The 26,903-nt window shown below is 39.0% G+C and overlaps 1 protein-coding gene across 3 annotated transcripts; it reads right to left on the bottom strand.

Moving 5' to 3' along the window:
- Positions 1–2,812: 2,812 nt before the first annotated feature.
- efemp1 (EGF containing fibulin extracellular matrix protein 1) lies at positions 2,813–26,264 on the bottom strand. 3 transcript variants are annotated; one of them, XM_055029624.1, is made up of 11 exons: positions 26,061–26,263; positions 25,411–25,519; positions 25,261–25,306; positions 24,897–25,175; positions 9,912–10,034; positions 9,665–9,784; positions 7,170–7,289; positions 6,932–7,051; positions 6,112–6,238; positions 5,824–6,016; positions 2,813–4,540 (listed from the first exon to the last, which is right to left on the bottom strand). In XM_055029624.1, the coding sequence occupies exons 2-11, from the start codon at positions 25,489–25,491 to the stop codon at positions 4,379–4,381; spliced, it is 1,371 nt and encodes a 456-aa protein (XP_054885599.1). In that variant the 5' UTR covers positions 25,492–25,519; positions 26,061–26,263; the 3' UTR covers positions 2,813–4,378. The 3 variants fall into 3 exon arrangements, with proteins under 3 accessions (XP_054885599.1, XP_054885600.1, XP_054885601.1); XM_055029625.1 differs by having other exon boundaries at positions 26,071–26,263; XM_055029626.1 differs by lacking the exons at positions 9,665–9,784; positions 9,912–10,034 and having other exon boundaries at positions 26,061–26,264.
- Between the last annotated feature and the right edge of the window lie 639 nt (positions 26,265–26,903).

Genomic DNA, 26,903 nt, shown 5'->3' with positions numbered 1-26,903 from the left:
AAATTTCTTCTCAGCAGATACTAACACAACCATAGTAAAAGCACCAATTTGTTGTGGGTGAAGTGATGCTTTTCTTTCTGCTGCACTTTATTGCTCTTCCCTTTATTGCTCTACAAGTTCTATTACATACATTAATTTTGGGGATAATTAGAAATATGTATGTAAAAAAAACTCCTAAAAATCTAGAAGATCAATGGAAGTTTCCCTTTCAACTTATAAACATACTATTTTAAGTTAAAAGTATTGGAAAACCAGTGGATTTTTCTGGCTGGATGTATTTTCCATTTAAAAGTCTGTCAGTGGATAAATGATCTTTTCAAGTTGTTTACATCTTTACAGCAATTTAACGATATTTTGCTTCAGTTGTGAGTGTGCATCCTAATGTCACATGTGCAAACATCAGTTCTCTGAACAAATAAACTGTTCCACAGAACGGTCCCATTTGAAGCACGGCAACCCCAAATCATTTCCTCTTTTCAACCAATGGATAATGACAAATGCTTTACAAGGCAAAATAAAATTATTAGCTTTCCCTCTTCAGTGAACTTGTATCCTCAAAGGTAATGACACTTACTGTAACTGTTCTTTGGGATGATTATTAACTTTGTGAAACATATATATCCTTGTAATTATGTGATAATTCAAAGGCTTTCCTGAAGGTCTGAAAATGGTAAGGTATATCTTCATCTAACAAGCTCCTTTCTGAGGATTGGGCCTAATTATTGTCAGGATATTATTACATTCACAACACCCCAAGGGGCCCGTCTTTTTGCAGTCATCTCAGAGTTGCTGCTCCAAACAATAATTAGGTAATGTGATCATACAGGTATGGACCCCCAGGATTTATTTTTTTCAGTCTGACAGAAGACTGATTGAAATAACATCTGAAGCTGTATACAAGCACAGGGTGTTTACGACCTGGTGCATGTTCAACAGGCAAACCAAATCAGAGGAGCAGTTCAGACAGTTCATAAACACATGGACTGGATGCTTGTCAGTTCTGTGATTTCTTAAGTGGCATGCATTTACATCATGCTTTGCCCCGTGAATGTCCCTGTGTAGCACGGTTTCCCAGTGTCAACAAGTGACTTCATCACGTAATGACTTTACAATCCCAAAGGCCATCCAATGAACAGCCCCCTTTCTCATTGCTTCGTGCAGACTTTCACTATGAAAACTCCCCAGGGCTTCAGGACACCCCTCATGGGTGAAAACATAAAAGCTATACAGTGAGGTGGTGGAGTTTGAATTTCATAAACCTGGAATTTAAAAAGAGTGGGTCAAGCAAATGTCCTCACTGATTTTCTTAAGCTGCCATAAGACATGTTTATGTCTGACTACATATCTTCTAAAGTATTTTACTTGAAAAAAATTATTGTGTTGTGTGAAACAAACGATTCTGCTGCATGTGTGAAAGCATATTATGTTGTCAAAAAGTTGCTCATTCATTGAATTCGGGTGCTTCTATTGCAAATTCCTTATTATGAAACTTTGTATGCCGGCTAAAAATGAACAATATAACAAAATATTACACGATATTAGCCTGATATCAACATAGGTATGGGAGATGACTGACATTGAATGCTTTATAACCAGCTTTTGTTTAGCCTCTTAGAGGAATTTATTTCACAAGGTACTGGAAACAATCTTGTCATATTGGACTGTGTGAGCATGACTGCATTACATAATTTCAGCAGATTCGTCAGCTGCACTTGCATTCTGCCAATCTCCTGTTTCCACAACTCCCAGAGGTGCTCTATGAGAATCAGATGACTGCCAGTTTCAGCTTAGCGACACGGTGCGTTATCGTGCTGGAAGCTGTCCTTTCAGGAAACAAATTGTAGCCATAAAGAGACCGAAAGGTCAACGGCAGTTCTCAGTGATATTCAGGCAATGACTAGTTGGTATTGAAGATTAAAGTGAGAAAATATTTGACCCACCATTAAAGCACCACTAACAGTTGCTCACCGAAGGCCCATGTGATTTGTTGATTCATAAAAAGAAAAATGAGAATCATTAACATCTCTTTCTCTGATTCTGAGCAATTGGTAAAGCATAAAAACTTTCTTAAAGAGGTGATTAGTGAACACATCATATGTATACTGCACAGGAGAGATAACAGAAGATAACTATTAAACTGAACCAACTTCCCCTTTCCTGTGATCCGTAGCCAATAGATTGAGCTTTGATCTGATCAATAAGTTTTCCTGTGATTAATGAGAAGTCTCATAATAAGCAGGGAGATTATGTTAATTTTCCCCAAAATTATTGTGAGTGGAATACTAATCAAGGGTAAAGAAACAAAAATGGTGCTCAGAAGCTGTCCACACGGTTGACCCAAAGAATAAGTGGGTGAGCAGCATTTACTCATGGGGGTTTAATCACGCACGGACAGCAGAAACACAGCTTGGTTACAAGGGTCGCTGAGTTTGGTGTTTGGGGAACGATGACACATCATGTATCATCTTTCAAATCCCAGTGCTGCTCGGACTAGAGCCTGAGACGGCAAATGATTGAGTAACAACTTACCATAAGACCACTCCCATCCAGCCTCATTTCTAAATATGATGCGTGTGCAGGGTTCACATTAGTCCCTCAGCACACACCGACTCAGCTGCATTACTGTATCTCCACTGGATGTCTTTAAACAAGATAGATATGATGCCTTTGGCATCATGCGAGCAGCATTTATCATTTCTAATGAACTCATCCTATCCACTGTTTTTCTCCACTATGTTCCTGTTGGTTGTGTGTGCTAAGAAAAGCTGTTATTCTGATGATTGCTTTCCACAGAGAAGAATGAACAAATCCATATTTTTACATCACATTTTATTTAACAACATAGCTTTTGCTCTTCAGAGTACAATCAATACAAGATACATATGACAAAATATATATTTAAATAGAAACTGAACAAAAAAAAACATTAAGGCATCTCATGAAGGAAAGTTAACAGTCTTGACAGCATGAATGATTAGATTAGTGTTGCAGGTTTTGTACAGGGCTTGAAGGCACTACGACATAATGAGAGCTGAAACCACACAAAAGGGATATCTTAAAGCATAGCTTGGTAACTTTCTGCACTTACAGAGTGATGACAACATGTACATTTTTCAGTGGTGTGAATCAACAGTTTACAGTGTTTCAGCATTGAGCCATAGCAGACACATGGAGCAATAAGAGGCAGAACAGGTAGTGAAAGATCTCTCCCTCTGCCAAATGTCTGGTGGCATTGTATTAACACTTTAATAATCCCCTGTGTTGGGCATGAACACGCTACAGGGCAAAATACTGCAATTATCTTTTATAACGCAAGTCACACTGGCCTGCTGCCAGTGTGACTTCTAGACTGGGACCGACATTAAAGGGGCTTGCAGCGACTCTGGAGAATAACGGCAACAGAGAGTGGTCAAGTTGCCAAGATGTGTTACCAAAGCCATAATTTCCTGTATGTGTTCTTGAGTTTAAGGGTCTCTGTTATTGGTTCTGTGACCTAAAGCTTGCTGGGATGGCATCACAGAAACACATAAACAGCTCAGCCACATCCACCAAACTCCAAGAAGGAAAAAGCAAAGGCTTTCTCATTCTTTCCCCTTCTCTCCCGCCATTTCACACTTACATTTGCATGCAGGCATAAACAAAGTTTGCGGCACACACGTTCATGCATTCATCAACATTCGCATATACACAACTATTTTTTTTCATCTTTTATATATACATGTTTAAGCCTGCTGTGACATAAAGTTTAACACTCTCTCAACTTGTTGGGTGATTACCTCTCTTTACACTTTTGAACTGTTCCTATAGTTCTCTAGAAATTTTCACTTATGAGGCAAACTATAGAAACTTGCATCCCTGACTCCTAATATTCATCAATAGAAGATCTGAAGTACAAACAGTAGATTATTGTTGCACAGAAAGCTGCTGTCCCTGGATATTTTTTATGTGCTTATGTGTTGAGTTCTCAAAGAATAGTAATAGATGCATCAACAGGTTACTCAAAGCACTTTTGATTTGAATTAAGGCATAAATGAACAATAGGTACAGCTGAATTCAAATATTCCAGTTAGGGCTCTTTTCATGAGTGATGCCACACTGTTTCCAGTTGGATATTGCAAAGAACAATGTATAAAGATTAACTATAAGGAGTAAAAAAACAGGGACATCTTTAAAGTTTAGGGCATCCTATCAAGAGGAAGACACCCAATACTGATAATATAGCACAGATTTGGTGTGATTTGAGCAACCATATAAGAACTACTTTTGCTGGTGTTTGAATGATGCAGGCTATGCTATTTGCATAATTGAGTATGCTGATACAGGCATTTGCTATGTTTGCTGAAACCAGACTTATGGGGGCTGCTGGAATCTCTAAAGCTCAGAAAGGGTAAGCCCCCACTATGATGGTGAGCCGCAGCAGTGAGCTGGAGCGGTAGTTCATGGTCAGATGGTGTGTGATCATCTCCAGATCTACCACGTACTCCTTGGGCCCTGATAAGGGCTTGGTAAGCACCAACATGGCATTTACATTACTGGAACGCTACAAAAAAAGAGAAGAGAAGGATGGTTGCTGCAGTTTATTTGACAGAAAATTTGTGTGAAAATGAACTACAATACTGGTAAAATAAAAAAAAATCTTCAGAAAAGATTTAACTAAATTACAAAAATGACTGATTAATTACAAGGCCTATAATTAATTCTATATATTTCATTCACATTACGCCACTGATTACAACACAGTATGAACAGTGTGACTATGTTTTAGCTTGAGTTACATAATCAATTAGTAGTGGAACCAATCCAATCAAATTGGTGTGGAAACTGATAGTGATTATTGGGGTGCTGTCACTGATCCATTCATTAACCCAAACAGAACAGCTATGCTGCCAAAAAGCAAATGTTGTCTTATTACATTGAAACATAAATGTTTAAGTTTACAGCTACAAAAAAACTCCACCCAATTTGACACAAAAACTGTATAAATATATGCTTGAAATGCAAACTGATGTAAAAGATTATCGAAGCTGTAGCTGCCTGGGTGAATGCTGCTCCGAAAGTCTGTTGTCCGTTGACATATTTTATTGTTGAGCGACAGAAACACAGCTCCCATTTGTTGTGTGTTTTGTGGAAACATTTAGAGCAGCAAAACTCTGGAGGAGGTAACACAGTGCAGTAGCAATAGTGCAGTCGCATGACAAACATTGCATTTTGTTCACAGGGATATGTCTTCCTCCCATATTTGACAGTAGGCCCAGGTCAAACTATTTCACACACAGGGCTGTGCTACATGCTCTGTGATTGATTGGAAGTTTGTGGGTGTGTTTTATACAGGCATTCCCTGGAACAGGATTCAATTAGTTCACTTTGACTACCTGTTTTGTTTTTTGTTTCTGAAGGCATTTATCAGAGGTGGTGCGAAATTATGTACAGTTGCACAATTCTTCACAAAATAACAGCAAAAATTGTCAAATGGCTAAAAACTGCTAGAAAGAAATTGTAAAGTTGTCCACAGAGGAGGCTGTCTGTAGAAAAGTGTGTCGCTCTCTTTGTGGTCGTCCTTTGTCTATATGCCTGATGTCTGTTAAAGTGGGAGTGATGTCCCCACGTGGACTGTGCCATGTGGGAAAGGTGTGTCCGAATGCAAACATCCATGGGATGGTGCATCAACTGTTTGGCTTTGGGTGAAGCATGGAAGAGCCTTTTGACACGCAATAATTTGATGTGAAATGGATTTTGATGCTCATTAGTGTAAAAAGTTATAGTGAAATAGTAAATTCACACCTGGAAGTTTCTCATGCAACAAATAATCATTTTCAAACTCACCCGAAGGAAAAACTCTCCTCCATCGTTCCCAGCTTTAATTCTGAAGCTGTTGTGTGTGTTGGTGTACACAGCAGTGGCCTGAATCTGGAAAATGTCCGCTGGCACAGATCGCTCTGCCTGCATGCTCATGTATTTGTAGACTATTGATGGAGGGAGACCCTGGCACTCAGACTGAGATCGACAGATACAGCGACTGCAAAAAAATTGGGTGAAAACATTTTTGAAACCAGCTGAAAAGATACGCATAACATAGGAGAACAACAATAAAAAAAAAACCTGCTCACTGACTTTTCAGAGGTCAGGGTGTAAAGAGGCTCGCAGGGGTTTCTAGGGTAACAGCGAAAACCTCCATAATAGTTCCAGCACATTTCATCATCTTGGCAGTCGTGGGTCCCCATCTCGCACTCATTAATGTCTGGTGAAGGTAACAGAAAGAAAAATGCCCCAATGTCAAAAGCAGCAGGACTTCCATGCACTCTTTATGCTCTCAATGAATTAGATGTTGAAGCTCAATCAACGTTCAGGGTCTGCAACTTGTAATTTGCGGGTGGTAACTGCAGGAAAACCTCCATGTCTGCAGTTGAGGAGAAGCCCCTGATGTAATCCTGCAAAGGGCAGTAACTCAAGCTCTCTCAGCAAAGCAGCGTGAAAACAGAAACATTAAATGTTCTAACCACGGCGCTATTTCTGGCACAGCAGTCTGAATTCAACACCTGGGCGACCATCAGCCCCAAGAGGCTGAATTCATGGTTAAAGGCTGCACCTGATGAAAGAAAAAAACTAACAGCTCTCCCTTTGAGGGAGTGCCACAGCTTCAAATAAGTACACCTAAACAAACCACAATCATGCATATGAAGTTGATTGATCTGACGCTGATAGGCAACACTGAGTGCAAGTGCTCCCTAGCTTTTGCACTACTCCATGACCGTTCTGCCTGAAAAGTGGAACACCAAACGGTATCTGTGATAAAACCTGAGATCGTCAAAAGCTTTGGGAGCAGGAAAGATAAAAACCTACTTAAGAACATTATTTTGCATAAAAAAGGTAGGTTAGGACAGACAGGTAAATAAATGACTTAAGAGGTGAAATGATTTATGAACCACTTTACCTTGACACAACCTGTTCCCCTGGAGCTGATATCCTGGAGGGCACTCGCATGAGTAACTTCCAGGGGTGTTAACACACTGGTACTGGCACATGTAGGTAGACAAGCTGCATTCATCAATGTCTATTCAAAATATGAACACACAAACACAGATAAAGGCTATGGTAAGTGTTGAAAAACTGTTTATTTAATTTTTTTATGTAAATGCTGAGTGTAAGTCTGGTTTCCTGTATTTGTCCACCTTCGCAGGAGACCTTGTCTAGAGCCACCTCGAAGCCGTGATCGCACTGACACAGGAAGGAGCCAATCAAGTTGTAGCAATGATGCTGACACGAAGACTCCATTTCGCATTCATTCACATCTGAAACAAAAGCAGCAGTTTTTTATTTTTTATTTGACACACATTGATTTACTATGCATATTTCTGATGGATTCCCTTTGACCTGGGGCTTTTGGTGATTATACATAAGGTTTTTGCTCTTTGTCTTCATTTTGCAGAATATACAGCAGATCAATTGTCTTAGTTTAGAAACATATACAATTATTTGAGTTATTTGAGATTTTAATATATTACCAAGACCTGTTTTGTCTCTGTAAGTTTGCTGGTTACACTCAGTTTCACTTTTAGAGGTTGATTCTTTACTTAATAAGCAACCAATTAAGTATGGAGAAAGCAGTGTGAAGGAATGAAAAGTAATGTCAAAATTTGATGACATCCAAATTTTGAATGTCATCAACATTTTTTACTGATGTTTATTTTGTGTGCAGCGGTAAATTAATGTTGTTTTGTGAAACATATTTTTTACAAAGTCTGCTTGTTTTTGCTGTGACGCCATTTTGCGTAGTGCATGTTCATTGGGATGAAAGGTGTAGAATTCTTGGTAACTTGAAATTTCAAAACGTGACGTCACTGTTTCATTTTACCCCCTTACCCCCCAAATCCAGTTTGCTTAATGAAAAATTTGTTTGCAACTTAAAGTTTGATGCGCTTCATACAGACAATCACTGCCCCCATGTGGTCAAATTATTCTTAGGCGAATTTATCAGAAATTAGGTCAAGCTTTTATCAATTGCCAGAGGCAGATGAATCAGTGGAGACGGCATTTGCAAAGGGTAGCACAGGATTAAGTAAAGTCAATCTGACGTTGCGGTAATATTTGACGTTGCGGTAATATTTGAGTTGCGTAAATTAAATATGAGTGGCATATAAGTAGGCTTAATGTGATGTCCCAGAGTTCTGTCTGTATGCTTAAATGTTCAATGGCAAGATATGTTGTTAAACAGGAAGATAAAAGCACCAAATAATAAAAGGAAACTATATAAAACACATAATAATAACAATGGCTTTATTGAAGCTAACTGTTATTCCAGCAGGTCTGGCATTAAAGCAATTTCTAAAACCACCAAATCAATTAGCAGCACTTGACATGCTTTTATTTTTTAAGTAGAATGGACAGGAAAAGTGATTTGCAAATTACTGTTCTGAAAATAGACATAATTTCAGTGATGCATTAAACTCTGATAACTGGAGGTCAAAAGAGCACAGTAAAGCTGATAAAAATAAACAGACTTGCACACATTCAGCCCAAACACATAGACGAATGTTGCAGGATACTAAGGGGCCAGTTACAGGTCAAGAAGGATGTGCAAGAGATAAACAACTCTCTGTTACACACTCAGTAAGTGATTTCAATTTGGTAGAAGTTGTCTTTCATGGGTCCTTGATAAAAGCATAGCCGCATGATAATTAAATTCTTCCTTCCATTTAATGCAAAGTAATCAACTATATCAATTTGTTGCAATTGCATTCATTAATTTGAATATCTGCAGCCTAAGAAAACAGGGAGAGTAACAAAATGTGCTAATATTTATTAAACTGACACTCTTTGCTACTTATTAAGTTGTTCTTATTCAGCTTAGTTTTACTCCTTTTGTGTTTATGTTTTTGTGTTTACTTTTCAGTGACATTTGCTCAGTTCAGAAATTTTTGCTATTTTTGTAAAAAACAAAAACAAAATCTTCAATAGAAAATTTGACAAAATTATATGCCTTTTTGTTAAGTATTGAGTGCTAACTGATGTACCTCGGTGGAAAGTAGTGCTGGTTACTGGGATGCCATTAAATAAACGAAAAGAGCAGAAGTGAAACCTTAAATGATCACAAACAGCATAAAATATTAGTACTTAATGGGACAAACCAGAGATGCGCAAAGACTAGAGATGCAGTGAGAAGTGGACAGAAAATGCTAACTGTCAGCTAGAGCAGCCCTTTCTGCAAAAATCGGATCTTTTTCAAATCAGTGAATGCACCATATCTAAGTGCAGTAAATGTTTACAGTAGCATCTTTCAGTCTGGATGCTGTGACAAAAAATTTCAAAGCTAGCTAATACCAGCATCAGTGAGGCGATTTAAAAAAAGAGCACAGAAGAGAAAGCACAGGGAAAATATTTCTGTGTGTTTTCTGCAACAAATTGACACATTTGCTGTTCATTTACACTAGAAATGGGTGAGAAGAAGAGTTGGGCTTTCAGCAGATAACATGAAGGTGTACGCTATTACAGTGATCCTTGTAATTTATAACTTTAAACCTCTGCTGTGAGTCTTTCAGAGTTAAGGCAAAGATCATCATTATCTACTCCAAATTATGTTGTCTTCGTTTTAAAAATAATTAAAGGAAAAATAACAATTCTAATTGTAGTATCTCTAATTATAACACTTATTTTCTTAATGACTTACCAGTACACGAGTAATTGTTGTAGGCTAATTTGTAACCAGGATTGCATTCACAGTAGAATGAGCCCAGAGTATTCACACATCCATGCATGCAGTAGTGGCTCAGGGCACACTCGTCTCTGTCTGTATTTGCAAGAGAGTCATGAAGGTACAGGCAGAGAGATAAAAAAAAAGTTACTGAAAGGTTTGTTTGCTTTTTAAATGTTATTATCGCATAATAAAGTGTTATTTTTTTGTGTCTGTGGCTCACCGACACATCTGTCCCCATTCCTATAGTAGCCGAGAGGACACTGGCATGTGAAGGAGCCTCTGGTGTTGTAGCAGGTCTGTTCAGGCCCACAACTGTGTATGCCTGTTGCACATTCATCTATGTCTGCAGTAAACACACAGAGAGACTCATGGAGGAAGCTGAACAAAGTTAAAAATGGCTGCATGCAAGAAAAACATGGAAAATCTACAAAGGAGAGCAACATGCCTGAACTGCAAGTACGCGATAATGCATTAACTGCTTTAAACAGAGGGCTAAATCCGCTATCAAATCACTAACACCATCAAATGAAACACATATGGGTATGCACACACATGCTCACCTGTGAAGCAGGAGATTAAATAAAGAGAGTGTTTATTCATCAGCTTTGGTTGAAGGGGAAAACACAGATCATATCCTCTACTATTAAGGCAGCTTCTTGATGGGGCAAGTCTGTATGTATAACTGGGAAAAACATGGTTCTATAAGTCATTTACTGGCACTAATTTATTGCAAGGCTCCACAGAGTCATATTTAATAAACTGAACTATTAGTTCTTAAGGGTTAATTTATAGAACACATTTATAGATTTTTGTAAACACCAGTATGTTTTTGCAGCTTTAGTTCTGTTAGTTGTGCTGATGAGCACAAGACTTAACATTAAAATGTTACCGGAGACCAACATGAAAAGATTGTTAAAACTGAAATATGAGCTTAATGACAAGAATCTCCGTTTAAAGGTTATTTTCAAAAAGTAATTTTAATGTGTCTCATTTAAACCCATATGCTAGTAAATTGAGTATGACTTCACTCATAATGCATTTGTGCCTTTACATCTTCCATTTCTGTTCCATTTAAATGCATTTCGTCAGGATTTTTATCTGATAGACTAATCCACGGTTGTGTTCAATGAACAGAAAATTATTCCAGGCTTTTCAATTTTTTTTTCCTTTTTTACAAATAATATCCAAAAAGAATTTCATTCAGGCCTGATACCCCACACAAAATAATAATAATAATAATAATAATAATAATAATAATAATAATAATAATAATAATAATAATAATAATAATAAACCGCTTTCAAAAGTTACACAATAAGTACATACAAATCCTGTGGTTAATTTATTGTCAGCATAAATACAGCTGTTTTATGGAGTCTGATGTTTGTCATGAAAACCAAAGAGCACACCAGTCAGGTCAGGCCAGGGACCGCAAACCTACCAAGACATTGGAGACACCTAAACCAGGTGTCTCCAGTTGTCAAGGTCCAGTGTCTTGCATCTTTCCGATGCATCCTTGGACTAACGGTTCTGAATCAATTGGCTGAATCACCTCCTCAGTAAGCAGAGAAGTTCTTCAGAATCCTGATAATGACACTGGATCTTGAGGACTGGAATTGAAGACCCCTGATATAAGCTGACAGTGGGTCAGACAAGCATTAAAACTAAAAGCAGTAAAGACGATCATGAGAACTGCAGGGGCTGCAGAGATCCACATCTCAAGTAGGAGAGCTGGTCAGAGTTGATGGAAAGATGTGTGTAGGTAAATACCAAACTCAATGGTGCTGAACACCAGTGAATACCACAGCCTGTTAGATTTTTTTTTTCTTGCAAGTTCTTCCAACTTTATAATTATGCACAACATTGTGTTGGTCTATCACATAAAATCCCAATAACATGCATTAAAGTTTGTGTATGTAGGACGATAAAAAGGGAGAAGCTCAAGGTTAATTAATACTTTCGGAAACAAATATGACAAGTTATATTTCCAACCCAGGACATAGCCGTGAAATTTCTTACATTGTTCCTGTAAATAAATTTTCTCATTTGGTCTGTGCAAATCCAGAGCTTTTTCAAAACAGCTTTCTCAGCATAACCCACACACATAAATATGTCAGTAGTGTATACTGTCATCCCTGAGGCCCACCAGCACTCCTCTTGGGTGGTCTGATGCAACCCATCATATCCAGACAGCTACTGGGCATCAGTTTAACAGCATGACAGACACTTATCCTCAGTACCACACACACAGCAAGAGAAAAACTACTATTACTGCATCGTAACCTAATAACAATTGGTATGAATGTGATTTTAAACATAAACTAGAGTTGAACTTTGTTTAAAAGACATGGAAATGCCGAACCCAACCTTGGCAAAATGGGAGAATGAAACCGAGTTGCTGCTCCACTGAAAACCTTGAATCCATATATGTTCATACAGCTGGAAAGTTTCACAACCACGTTCTTCAAGTCCACCGATAATTCAGGTGCTCAACCTACACTCTGTCAATGGAATACTTTGCTAAAAAAGAACAGAGGGAGAAAAGAAGAAAGGGAAGAAGCCTGAAATGCCCTCGACTCCAGGAGGGCACAGTGATGGCATGAATCTACACCACAGAGGACAAAAGCCAGGCTTATCTGAAGGTGCTCCTCTAAGACAACAGGTGCAAACTGCACAAAGGGAGGAATGTGCCCACATGGCTTGATGCTCACTGGGCCGTTAAGTGAAAAAGGAAGATAAAAGAAGTTTTGTTCTGGAAAATTTGTGCCCTGATGTGGCATAAAACGCTTCTTGAGCAGTGCATCTATAGGCGGTAAATGTGTAAACAAGTTACTGTCCTGATATCAACTCCGTATCTATCAATGGACGTGAAGCATCTATAAATGATGGTTTCTTTATTGTGTGCACTGGATGCATTCTGAAACCAGACAAAGGCAGATTAAACAGGTGAAACAGAAAGCAGATGCTGGACAAAAGCAGAAGTTTTCTAACTGCCTTTTAAAGGAGTCAATAGCCACGTAAACTACAAATCAGCAGAACAATGGGATCTTTCTGTTGTGTGAATACTGAAGATAAACACAATGTCTGAATAGGTCTAGATTATTTGGACAAGATGTAACAATCAGAATCCTTGATCATGTCCTTGTGAGTCATAAACCAGCCCAGTTCCTGGAGGTATGCAGTGATTCATGCAGACTGGAAATGCCCTGCCCTCCAGCATTAAAGTAAATTTAAACAAACAGAAGTCTGATGCTTAATGACTACATTTTCTCGATCTAAAGCCAATGTAGCCTCAGCAAACAGGCACCGAACCCTGAAGCTAATGAAATGCTGTGGTTTTAGTGACACAATTGGCAAACTTCTACTGTTTCTCAGACGTGTTATTTTAGAGATGATTTAAGATGCTGGAGTGCAAAACAACACCTGTGTTTGTGATGTTGTGCTTAAGCATACCATGTTAAAGTATAACTGTGTATACACAGCTAAATCCCCGCCAACAAGATGATTCTTTGACTTACAATTATTCTTATTGAGCCCAGTAGTGCTCAAGGATTATGTGAAATCTGATTTTTTGGATAATCCCGAGGGATTTAAATTAATTGTAAAGACAACTCGTAAAATCTTAGGTGGCACGCTTAATTCTGGCTTCAAGGTGTTGCCAGCGGCGTAAAGGACGTCGGTCACATGTCTGAAAAAGTTCTACATAACTGATTTTTTGATAGGTAATCGTAGCCAGCTGTAGATGTGTGGATCTGCTACAAGCAAGACAAATTGTAGGTCCATTAGTGAATTCCAAAAGGTCCCAAATGGTTAATATTTGCTCATGTGTAACAATGACCTCATTGTGATATGAACAGAAACGCTTGGCCAAGTACAAAATAAAAACCAGAAAGTGCATCTAGGAACTGTAGGTCTGTCACAATAACAAATTTTCCTGGACGATAAATTGTCCCAGAAGTTAGTGTGATAAAAAATGAAATTGTTGTTTTGAAAATTTTAAAAAATAATACATTCTTAGGGATCAATAAAGTTTAAATTGCGATATTTAACACATTTTAAATATCCAAAATAACTAGAATGTGTCAGGGCTCTGTTATGACTTAGACAAATAAATAAATAGGCCAATGCCATAGTTCACTTCAGATAATGTTTACTGCACGTCTTCAGGTGAAAAAATTTTGGAAAAGCTGTGTGGCATGTTCATAACAAACGTCCAGGAAGGCTAAACCCTACGGCCCACAAACACCAGAAGTACCAATTCATTGCAGCTCAAACGTTCATCACGCTCAGTGTTACCACTAGAGTCTAAATTCAGACTAACTCCCTGCAGTGCAGAGCCCACAGGAAGACAAAAAACAAAAATAAAAAAACACACAATTACTTCTAACTCAAAGAAATGCATATCACAGTATACAAAATAAATAAAATGATCATAATGCTAAAACAAAACAGACAGCTGTGACCAAAAGTGCAATATTCAAGAAAATACTCAATACATACAACGTCCTAATAATGACATCACGTGACTCCGTCGTGGTGCGCTTTGATCCGGAAATAGCTTTGTTTGAATATCTGAACTGGGAAAATGTTTCACACTGAAAATTACTAGGATGGATATATAAACTGACACAGGAACACTCTGTGTGCACCTACGACTAACCGCACGTTGTAGGTGCTGAAACTCTGCGACTCAGGTGGAACTAAAGATAGGCCCATCAAAAAGCATAAATAAAAAGCTAAATAAATGAAAGAATGCATGTTTGAACACAGAGAAGAATGTCTTCATGTCTTACAAATGTATACTTCATCCACCATCAACCTTCACATTTCTCTGTGCTTACATTACTTAAAAAGTATAGAAAGAATGACTCTGAACAACAACTGTGTAATTTTATCGAGACCACAAACTTCAGATTTTTATTGTTTGGCGATGTCAGATTTTTATTGAATGATTTGTTTGTTTTTATCGCTGTGCATCCCAGGCAGTGGGAGGCAGAGCATCTACAGAGGGTGGGCATTGGCCTCCATGAGGTCCTTTTGGTGGTGCCCCTGACAGAGAGTCCTTAAAACGCACAGAATCCCGCTGGATCTGGATCCATGCGAGAAAATGCAACACAAAGAAACACATGTGGCAAAATGTATGTGGCTTAAATATAAAGATGGCAGTTCTAAGGAAATTCTGTGCGTGGAAAAGTGAGAGTCATCTTCTCACTCCCTCAAAAGTAAGCCCAGAGACCTTTAAATAAAGACATATGTGCTGAATGAAGTCCAAAGGTTCATTTTCAAGAATATCTTGTGGTGACTGCTACTTTGTCACTAAACCTCTAAGAAGCTGCCAATACAAAGTTACACAAAAGTTCGTGTGTGGGACTGGGTGGGGTGGGTATTCCACACTGTATCGTTCCCAGCTTCCATAAAACCTTGACCGCTTGCCACATGCTTTACAGTTAATGCAGTTTACACGAGAAAACAGATTTTACTGCAACAAGCCATCAGGAGTGATGATGTGTTGCGTGTGGGGAAAAATGACTCCTTTCACTGAGGTCAGATATTTTTTTTTTCTTTTCTTCTTTTTTTGGGGGGGAGGTGAAATTTATTCAGCGTCGCTTACAAGTTCCTTCCAAGTGCGAGCCTGCTGAAACATCACAGGGAGAGATAAGCCCGTCCAGCAGAAGATGTGAAAGGAAAGAATGAGGAGAAAGGGTGGAGGCTGTCTTCCTTTTTTCTCTTCTTTTCAAACAAAAAAGGGGTTTTTAAGATTTGAAGCAAGATTTACGGCTGTGTGTGCTTATGTGATGTCAGGGTTAAAAACTCCTTGCTTTTCAGGGAGATTAATTCTAAATGCCTCGCGGGAGCAGGGGGAGTAACGGGAATGGCGGCAGCTCAAAGAATGCGAGTGTGTGTATGCGTGTGCGTACATCTGAGGTCCTGTTTGAGGTGCTCAACAAATGGCCTTTCTGCAGAGCTGTGAATGTTTTATAGAGTGGGCTGGTTCAGAGTAAAGAGCTGGCGTAAAAAAAACAAAAAAAAGAAGAAAAAGAGAACAAGTATCTGAAATGGGTACTAGGCATCCTTTGGCCTAAATACTGAATAGATTGTTGTCTTAGTGGCATTATATAACTTGCTGTAATTATCACTTGAGAGCATTTAGTCCTGTTTTCACTGAACCACCGCAATGGAAAGCAGGAGCTGTTCCAGGGAACAGTTGGAGGCATCCTGCTGCTGGCTCCGTTTCCCCTCTGTGTTATTGGATAATTCAATCTTTGGGAAAGCAGGGGGCAAAATGTGTAGCGTTAATAACCCATAAAATTTTACAACATTTAATTTATCAGCAGGTCCAACACCATCCTGTGAGTGGCTGGTGTTGCTCAACCTCGAGCAGCTCAACGTAGTCAGTCGCTGCACCGGGCAACTTCCTGTAAATTTGTGCAATTATCTCTGTGATGCAGTGCGAGCGAGTTCAAACAAAATATAGTGGGAGTGAATCAAATAAATTTGATCTTATACTATGCCAAAAAAAAGGGCATGAAACATTTTCTTATTCCCAAGATCCCCCCTGTCATCAGGCACCGATCAAGAGCAGCAAAAGTTGTAGTTACTGTGCCTTTTCAAAGGTGTTCACATCCCTTGAAATTACAACCACACGCTTTAATGTATTTTATTTGGATTTGAATTTTTATTTGGATTTTTCAGGCTTGAGATGAGGAAGAAAAATTCTAGATTCATAAATGTTATTGCCATAAAAAAAAGTAGAAATTGTGGGTATTTCTCTTGCAGATTTGCACATAGGGACTGATTCAAACAGTTCAGTATCAGTCAGATTAAATGTTGAAGCTCAAGTCTTGCTACAGACCGCAGATCAAATTGTGTCTGGCCTTTAACTAGGCCAGTGTCGCACATTAATATGCTATAATCTAAACCACTTCTCTTGTAGATCTCTGGCTGTATGTTCTGGGTTGTTATGCAACTTCTAACAAACCTAAGACCTTCACAGAATGTTTAAAGGTGTGAATATTTTTGCAAAGCACTGAAATGTAACACTTTGAGAGAAAATACTGGTCTTAAAACTCTTTGCAATGTATGTTCTTCAGCTTTGATTGATACCCATCTACCTTTCTGGACAGTCAATATTCACAGAAAGAAATCTTGAATCTCAGTTCAGCCATTTTGGCACCATAACAATACTTTTCTCAGGTCGCAAACGTTATTGTCGTTGAAAGAAAAGAAAGATAGAAATGAATAAACATATTAGACTGATTATAGAAAAGGAAGAATCAGCGTGCAAAGCAGGCACTCTCGGATCTCATGCAAGTGTCACCCAACAGAGCGAAAAATTGTGATTTATAGCAGCTCTGTTACAAATCACCATTCCCTTCCATCATGAGGTAAACGGAAAGATCAACACATTCGAGTACATCAGAGGAGGAAGCAGCTGGCCGTTGGACGGGCACCGACCTCTGGGAGGATAACAACATCAACATTAAGCACTCGCACCGAGGAGGCACGGCAAAGCTGCTCCCACTTCAGTTCTCCCTGCCTTCAGTAATGTGATTCCAGCAAGGAGCCAGTGGCAAACCGCATGCATTAACAGCGTACTGCATGGCGGCCCTTCACCGACCAACAGGAGGGACGCCTGCACGATGGTTTGATTATGTTAGCCGAAAAGAAAGGCGCTGTAGTCCCCTGTCTGGCAGCAAGACAACCCTGATGAAGTACTGTCAATAAGGCATTAAAGGGGGATTGCTGGGAGCATGTCTCCAGAAATGTCTCAATAGATTGTAAAGTTACTTCTGTTTTACTCTTTGAAATACAGTTGCTTGCAAAAGTATTAATATTGCCTAATTTTTTTCACATTTACCCCATTTTAGCCATTATCTTCAATATATTTTCATAGGAATTCATGTGATAGACTAACACAACTAGATCACACCGATAAACATCCACCCAAACTGACAGTGTGAGTCAAGCTGGAATTAATCAGAGTGAAAGATCTCTGTCTAACAAGGAAAATCTGTTGACGAATAAAAAGTCTGACAAGAATAACTAATGTCTTTGGAACTCTGGGCTAATCTTTTACAAATAAAACAGAAAAGAAAAACATATAATTTTCCTATTAGTATGTCAGACCATAACATTCATAGCTACAAATCTACTGTAAGCTCGAATGACGATGAAAACAGTATGGGAAATAAAAATCACTCATGTCACCCAGTAACATATCAAAGTTTGAAAATGAACAGAAAGAAATAAATTGGATGGATAGGACTGTAAATACAAAAGAAAAAAAATTAAAGTACGTATGGGTGTGAAAATGTGATGGGGGAAAAAAATCAAATCATTGATAACCTTTTTTTTTGTTGCCTTCATCTATTTTTGTTTTAAAACCTAAGCCTTATCAGACTGGCGATTATTGACAATAAGTAAACTATCTAGTTATTTTCTTGATAATCAAGTGGTGCACTGACTTCATAATTTTGATTTAAATAGTTATTTATAGTTATTCATTGCCAAAAAAAAATAGACTCCTACATAGCACAGCGTTGGGGTCAAAGTTCAAGCTTTATTTAGTTTTTAGCTGACTACATGCAGTCATCTCAGCTACTTGAAAGATTAGGCATGCTGATGTCAGTTAATTGCAGACCTTTTGTAGCATTATTATCAGGATTTTGATTCAAAATTTGCATAGCTTTCATGTGAATTTCCTAGCAGTGGGAGATGCCAAAAAAAAAGGCAGTTGCTATTCTGAGCAACACTCAGAGATCATTTAGAAAGATGGTTGCTACATGAAAAGGGGATTATTAGCTGATTAATTTACAGATCTCTAGTTGGCCTAAATTCTGCTTGCTTCCTCATATAATAAGGTGAAGCTTATTATGTACAAGAATACAAATAATTAATGTTATTACATGTTATTGAAGAAATTAAGGGTTTTAGAATAAATGCAGCAAATGTGCAATTGTAGGAAGTCAATAGCCAACCAGCCAGCCGTCGGCGCAGAGCAGCAACTAATAAAAGGCAACGTGGCTGTTGCAGCTAAAGCCGCAGTGCAACAGGTGCAATGAAGCGGACAAAACAAATCCCCGGGCTCCATAACGACTGTCTGTACATAAATGCATACAGAGCCAAGGCAGACAAAATCATCCGTCTGACGGCCAAAGGAAGACTGAGGCTTAAACAATAATACTAAGGTTTTACTGGGACAAAGGAGTGCCTTATCATTTAAGCAACAATGAGCTTTGTGAACCAGTTTTATTTAATTCTAACTTAGTGGAGCAAAAACGTATCTTATTTCATACCAACACCCGGGTTTCCAGGATTATGTTATGTGTGTTTGAAAGGTTTCCTCCCTCTGCAATAATGTTTTCTTAATAGCTGCTCCCTATCTTGGTGAAAGTTTTGGAAAAACAAACACAATCAGATAAAAATCTGACAGAATTTACAGGAACAAACTATTATGACTTTATTCACAATGAAAGACACCTAAAAGGGCTTTGTCTTTGTAGATGCAAACGTCAGGATGACACAGCAACAAGCAGGACTGTTAGGAATTAACTGTAAAGGTCAAATCGTGGCTGCTGGCAGCTTCTTCTCAAGCTTTGCAGCCACTGCTTGTTCTGCTTTCTGCATTCCTGCTTCTCACAGATCGATCTGATCCTTATCTGTACAAAGGTGGTGAGGCATTCCTACCATCACAAAAGATGGGGGAAAAACAGAGAAAAAAACACCACTGACATTCCAGAGATATTCCTCCCAAATGCATTGCAACTTTGTGGAAAAATACATTTTATTGCCTGTGCTTGGCCTTGTTTGGAAAAGTGCACAAGTTCTCCTTCAAACAGGGTTTAATGGTGTTAGCTGAACATACTTGGGAGATGTTTCCAACCACTTCCAGGTGAGAAGCTCCCAGATGTAACTGAAAGCAGCCAGGCATGTAGGTGATAACACGGCTGCATGACCTCAAGAAACCAGACAGCCAAACAAGAGTGACATGTTTCTTCATGCCCAATACTGCCGGGCATGAGCATCTAATTTAGACATGAAAAAGCAAACAGGCAGCAAAGGGGGTAGGTAAAGTCAGGACTTAAGAGCAAAACAACATAAACCACAAAGTGTGAAGCATGACATGTTTAATTTTCTATATCATTAAAAACACGGCTAAATCATGGGACTCAAAATTTCTGTGCACAAAAAAATATATATATATATATCACTTTATTTGAAAAAGTATTTCTTTAGATTTTTCCAGTCCAGTCATCATTTAAGTAGTTTTACTGCAAACACTAAAAAGAACATTAAAAATCACCGTCAGAAATGGCTGAATAGATGTGTGATCAGATCTATGGACATGATATTTTAGGGCATTTTAACAACAACAAAAGCAAATGTTAACTAATGCTGGGTTCATTTTGACTGCATCATTTAATTCAATTTTAATTATGTTCTTTTGACCAAATGTCATTTAGTTTTCCACATGCATGGGCTATTAGTTGCAATTTTATCTTCTGTGGTCATTGTAGGTTTAATATGGTTTCAGTCGGCTTCATTGCAGAGCACAAACACCCCCTCCCCCCCTGTAAATTTCCTCAACTAAAATATAAAATCCTCAAAAAGTTTTAGCGCATCTTACATTTTTAGAGAAAATAATTTCCGTGCACTTAAATCTCTTTTGCATTACACAGAAACAGATTTACTTAAGTTGTTTGTAACAGCTATGAATTAAAAATCATTGGGTATTTTCTGCACAACTAAAATTGTGCAAGAAAAAATATGTTGCACAAGTATTGATACGCCTTGAACTTTAGCAGATTTCTGCAACTTCACCAAAGTTGCAGTTGACCTCTTGGCTGTTTCTCCATCCTTGCTCTCCATGCTCTGCTTGCAAATTTAGATGGATGGCCACATCTAGGGAGGTTTGCAGTTGTTTTACTCAGTTTCCGTTTTCAGATGACGTACTGCTCTGTTTGGCATTTAAGGTATCTCATTTTATTTTATTGCATTATTATAACTTTGATTTACACTTCTCCAAAACTTTACCTCTGACCCAGCTGAAGTGTTCATTGATCTTTCTGATGCTGTTTGTTCAATAATGACCTCTGAGGTCTTCAGACAGCAGTTTGATTTATACTGAGAATAAGCTACAAATGTGGACTGTTTAAGAATCAGATGACTTTTGAAGGCAACTAGTTACACTGGATATGATTAAGGGTATTAGGACTAGTCCTCCTTTTCACACTTTTATTGGTAAACAAAGGTTGTAAAGATTGCATATTTTTCTTATCCTTTACCCCAGCAATGCATGTGTTGGTCTATAACAAAGAAATCCAAATAAAACAGGTCAAAGGTTATGTTTTGTTGTGGAAAGATCTGAAATAGTTGAGGCTGTACAAATATCTTTACAAGACAATGTCAATCTGTCTGGATTAAATCTATCTGCAATATGTGCGTTTAGTTTTTATGTACTAATGAAACTCAAATCATTTTAGTCATAGCTCAAATCATTCTTGGTCCTATTCTGTTTTTGTCCAGAACAAACAGTTGAAGAAAAAATAACTAATAAAGTTACCAGGATCTTAAGTGCAGTTATTTCCGTGATTAGATCCCTGTCTTGTTTTGCTTTGAGGGTTTTTCTTTTAGATTACTGCTAGATTACACATATATATAAAAAAAAATCTTATATGATTTTCACTATAATTTGAATTACTTCCTTAGTAATTACTGAAAATTTGTGATTACCACAAATGCCTTTCACTTCCCCAAACATCTGATGGGTGAGACACTACATCTGATGGACAACCTTCATTTCCAGGAGGATGTGATCTCACCTCTGTGCACAACAAACTGCTTGCGAGCATCAACCGGCGCCAGTGTGTGGAAGCAAGCACCATTAAGCCGTCACACATACAGCAAAGCCTCTCGATGTCTCTGTGTGGCTAGAGGCCGCTGCCAGCTTCCTGCATGTGTCACTACAACAACACACACTCAAGCTCCTGTTCAATCTCAGCCCAGACGGTTTTACAAACAGCTGCGCACATGTGAGGGGAAATTGAAGCAGCAATCAAAAGAACATCAAGAAGCTGAGAAACGTCCTTTGTTTTGTGGTTTATTTTACTTCTAATCAGCTTAAACAAAAATGTGCTTTTGTTTGAGACTATATTTTTCTAACAATTTAGTTTTTTTGGCAGAAAGGTGGCACATTAGATTTAGCCAACTTTTCTATTTTAAAGTTTTTTTTATGACACTAGTGACCTTTACACAACAGTAGATGGACAGAAAGAAGTGCAGAGAGAGAAGTGGACTACTTCTTGTCCAAAGCCAGAAATCAAGCTGAGGACAAGTTAGTGGAGGACTGCAGCCTCTGTATATGGTGCGCCTGCTCCAGCTCTGAGCCATGTGGCGCCCCGATTTAGCTGATCTTTCAACAGCCAGCCACAAACCCGGGGCTTGAGCAACCTACGACGCTGCTGCTCCTTGGCCGGTTGTCTACGGCACTTCTGCGGTTATGCACTGAGAGTCAGCCTTTCATCCTCCCCTTTGCCCTACCTGACTCTGCACTCCGGGTTTCCTCTGCTGAGTGGTGAGTTAGCAGGGAAGAAGCCTGATGTAAGCGCTATTTGATACACTGAGGTTTCCCTCTCCATTGAAGGTTAATGGGAATTCCTTTGCTTGCAAGAGACGTAGCTGTGCGGAACAAGAACAAAAACAAAACGATGATAATGCCATGTCCAAGAACAATTGGCTGATTGTGGTGAGTTGAAGGTAATGACAGAGAAACCAGAGACTGATGTAAACAAAGATTAGATCAGCCTCCAGCACAAATATAAGCCCACATAACAGTGAGAGACGCCATCCATTTCATACTGCTGCCGTCTCAAAGCGCTAACGCTGACAGCAGCAGTCCATCTTTGTTTAGCTCCAGCCGAGCAACAGTTCACCACTGAATGGGCCTCCGCCAGCTTGCTTATGTGGTTGCTTTAACTGATATGCTGCCATGTTTTACACTCCAGTAAAACCTAATTGGGTACCAACTCAGAAAAACACATAAAGCAACTCACACGTATCGTCGCCCCAGGTGTAAAATCAAATTTGTTGCTTTCACTAGAGCCGTGTGACCACAAACCCCACCACACAGCCACTCAACCACACGTCTCTGCCTGCTGGCGAGAGGAACTCCTCACCAACTAGCATTGCATTTAGGGGACTGTACCTCACATATCTCAACAAAGGAGAGGGAAAGAGACTCCTTCTATTCAGATGCTAAAGCGGGTGTCAGTGTGAGTGTGCAAGCGAGACAAAGAATGAATCTTTCAACCACTCCCCATTTCATAGGATCAAAGAGACTTGCTCAAACACAAGATCACACCCACGCCGTCTCTCTGTGCATCTCAACCTAGTCGAGACCCTGCTTTAGATGCAATGGCTGCACATGAGCATACTGCTTTCTTGCAATATTGCAAAATCATCTGCTTGATTTTTTTTCCTCTTTTTTTTCCACCCCCTGAAGCGATGTACTTCAACACTCAAAACAAGAGGAATTTTAGACAGAAGCTGAACCATGGCCAAAAACATCATGCTGCAAGCAAGCAAAGAGTTTAAAGAACATGACATCACATGGAGAAGGAGTGAGAAGCTTGCAACACATCTGGCAGTTACGCATAGTTGAGCTGCTGATGGCTGTCAAACAGATGGATGAACGGTTCACCTTTCTAACTTGGTTTATGGAGGCTCTAAAGCAGTTAGAAAGTAATTGTCAAATACCTACAGTGACAGGGAGAAGAAACCTTTCAACGTCTGTCAGAACAGTTGGAAAAAAACAGCACAGTACAACTTCTCAGCTCCCATTAAGAGGGACAGTAGTTAATTAAAGGAGTTGATTAGATGATTGTCAGAAAGTGTGACCACCTCTAAGTCAGCAGGAGCAAACTGGATTATTATGCCAAGAATCTGCATTAGTAGAAACTCTCACACTCCGCCGAACCTCGACATCCTTTCCACTGATAGTCGACCCATGGAGGAAAAAACAAAACCTTTTAGTTCAGTGCAGTTGAAAAACTGCACTAAACAAATTTCAGCCTTAAAACGTAAAATTCCTCCTGACGTTTTCAGCAAGGCAATCACTTTTACCTTTTATGTGTACTAATGAACAGACCAAAAATATTCAATTGGAATACAGTGATTTGTTTCAAAGAAAAAAAATTCTGTTCACTTCCTGCCTTCATTGTCAGGGGATCAGCCAGTGGCTTCTTTCCACAGCGTGGGAGTGGGATGAAGTGGGGGGTCTAATCTCTATCTTCAGTGGTCATTGGGCAAGAATCACAGTACACTTTGGAAAGGTCATCAGTCCATCACAGGGCAAAATAGTTCAAAAATAATTATTACATTTTGACAGGGAGATTTTTTTTTTTGAGTCTTTCTTGCACACATACCAGAAAAACCTAAATCAAACCAAACAACAAATTTGAGTAATTACGCTGTCCCAGTTTCAATAACAATAATCTACCACTTATTGCATCTAAGAAGTTGTTTGATTTTGTGATTTTGTGTCACAATAATAATAATGATGATGATAATAATAACAATCCTTGTTATAATGATAGTGATTCAATATACTGTGCAGCTGTAGATCAAAACTCTTTAACTACAAAAAGGAATAAAAAAAATGTCCGCATTCGCTAACGTTTATAGTTCTTGGTAAAACTGAGGAATGATACATTCACTGACTGGAAAACATTTAGACCGATTCAGCTAAAAATCTGGCAATTTCTTGTTGCATAACAAGAGAAAATTTCAATGTAATGAAGAAAGGAGAAATCTATGTAGGACACAAGGAAACTAAAAAGTAATAGAGAAAATGAGTATGTCAAGTTGTTCCTGCTAGTGGCTGTTTGAAGTATTGAATTATAACGTGTGCAACGTTGATAGTCATGAAATACCTTTGTAACTAAAGAAAATACATTTGTGAGGCTAAACCACTGAAAAGTAGAATAAAAATCACATTTTCTTGTCTCATAGGTGACAAGAGGTCTGAAGTCAAAACACAATTTTAAAGTACAATCCTTTTTAATAGAGTATAAACCATTTTTAAATCATTAAATGACATAATAAGCAATAACTGTTTTCTCTTATATTGGGTATCTGGAAGTCAGTGCTCGTCAACTCAGAAAAAAAATAAATATATATAATGTAGCAGTTGCTCTGCTCAGCATACCTCTGCAGATGTTCTGCTCATCAGCAGTGAAGCCAGTAGAACAGCGAATGGTTTGGCTGGTTTGAGAGCCCCTGTTGCCTCCGTTATGCCGAGTGTGATGTGCCTGGTTCGGAGGGACAACAGGAACCTGGGGGACCTGCTCCGGCGGCGGAGGCGGGTCCACTTCATTTGTAACGTAGATGATGGCGCTCTTGGGAAGGCAGAGGTACCCGCCGAAGTGGTTGACACACTGCATCCCTCCTTTGCACGCATCCTCCAGAAGTTCACACTCATCAATGTCTGGCAGGAAGAAAGAAAAAAAAAACTTGGGTAAAAGAACCTGTACGAAAAGCTGAACAAGTGAGACAACACTGTCATTTCTTACCTCTGCACTGCTCCCTTACTTTGTCATAGGTGTAGCCTTCTGTGCACTGTGAAGACATATATAAGGACTGAGGTTTACATTGAACGGCCTTCTTTCTGCTCACCGTTAGAAAATTTAAAAAGAAAACGGCAGGCTGGCCACATCACTCACTGAGACTGTAACAGGCTCCTCGGTCTCCTGAGACAGAACCTGCGTGAAAACCGCACACAGACACACGCAGACCCCCAACATTTCGACCCAGTTTGTGAGAAGAGAGGCCCTGCAACAAAAGACACGGAGAGCAGAGGAACTAGTGAATCATTTTCTGCTCGACAAGCCTACAAGTTTTAATACCGGTGATTACATCACTTGATGGCATTGCCTAACGAGTCCCAACATCTCCCGCTGCTGGCTCGGTGTTGATGTTGGCACCGGTCCAGCTGAAATGTGCGACTTAAGCTCAGTCAAGTGTTTTTTTCTGCTGTTTTTCTCCAAAAGGGGATTAGGGCGCACACGCGTAAAGTGCGTGCGTAAAAGTCGTCTTCATATGCCAATAAGTGCCAAGATCATGAGCAAGCTCTGGATTCCATATCATGTTGTGAAAAATGTCTCCTTCAATAATTAGGCAATAATCACTTATAACCTCAGGTAATTTATTTATTTATTTGTCATTGCATGCTTCAAAATAAAACAATTAAAAAAAAACTTTCGAGACATTTCAAGCACAATTTCTCCAATTTCGCGTTTTCAGCAACTGTTACAGTATTGCATTATTCGTCAACAAGCGAGAAAGCTGCATGCATCGCGCTTTGACAACCTACCTGCGTTTACCTGCGGTTCTTCAACTCCCCAAGCGGTGCTGCAGAAACCGTCTTCTGGTTGTGCAGCTGCGGACCTGGACGTGTGGCGAACCCAGCAGTCTGGCCGCTACCGTGTCAGCTGAGCAGGGGATGTTAGATGTTTGACGGAGAACAAGGTTGTGATGAACATGCTGTTTGAGGACAGTGAGACCTTCTGGAGAGGGAGGAGAAGGGGGGCGGTGTACCGAGCAGGTTCAGCTCTGAGGTTGTTTCTCTCAGCGGTTGTGGTTGAGAAAAGCATGGCTCCCTCTATGGACTAACAGATAGTAAAGGAGAAAATATTCCTGTCTTCTAAAAAAAAAATAATAAAAATAAACACACACGCACACAAAGGATTGCCTCAATAAATTAGAATGAAAAGTTATTTTTTGTGTTTTATTTGGAAGAGTGAAAAACATACTTTTTTTTATCACACACAGTGATATACTTGAAGCCCTTCTTTTTGTTTTTGAATTTTTTGATGATTATGACTCATGAAAAGCAAAAGCGATGCGTTTCAGAATTTATAAATATTCAACACGGGCGTTGGCAAAAGAGTTTTTAAAACAGAGATGTTGTAAGTCAGGAAAAGATAGTTGTGAAATAAGAGTGCATCCAAGCAGACTCGTGGAAAATTGAGCAGAAGGAAAAAAAAAGAAAATTGAAAAAAATAGGGTGCAGAAAAAAAGCAGGGATAACCTTCGATATTGAGGGAATTGCAAAGTGCATTTGTGTGCCACCAGATGAATCCAGAACATGGGCTGCAACTTTAACACTATTTACGTTAAGCTGCTTTGCATGAAACAACCTTATATATAAAAGATG

This window comes from Poeciliopsis prolifica, unplaced genomic scaffold (assembly GCF_027474105.1).
Source record: "Poeciliopsis prolifica strain line A6 unplaced genomic scaffold, Auburn_PproV2 SCAFFOLD005, whole genome shotgun sequence".
NCBI lineage: Eukaryota > Metazoa > Chordata > Actinopteri > Cyprinodontiformes > Poeciliidae > Poeciliopsis > Poeciliopsis prolifica.
This window is presented reverse-complemented; position numbering and strand designations above follow the sequence as displayed.

What these genes read in the sequence shown, in the direction of transcription:
- efemp1 (XM_055029624.1), bottom strand. Translation starts at nt 25,491, where the DNA reads ATGTTGGGGGTCTGCGTGTGTCTGTGTGCGGTTTTCACGCAGGTTCTG. An exon ending in AGGAGCCTGTTACAGTCTCA is followed by an intron (nt 25,307 to 25,410) that starts GTGAGTGATGTG and finishes ATGTCTTCACAG; the next exon opens with TGCACAGAAGGCTACACCTA. An exon ending in TGAGCAGAACATCTGCAGAG is followed by an intron (nt 10,035 to 24,896) that starts GTATGCTGAGCA and finishes TGTTTACTGCAG; the next exon opens with ACATAGATGAATGTGCAACA.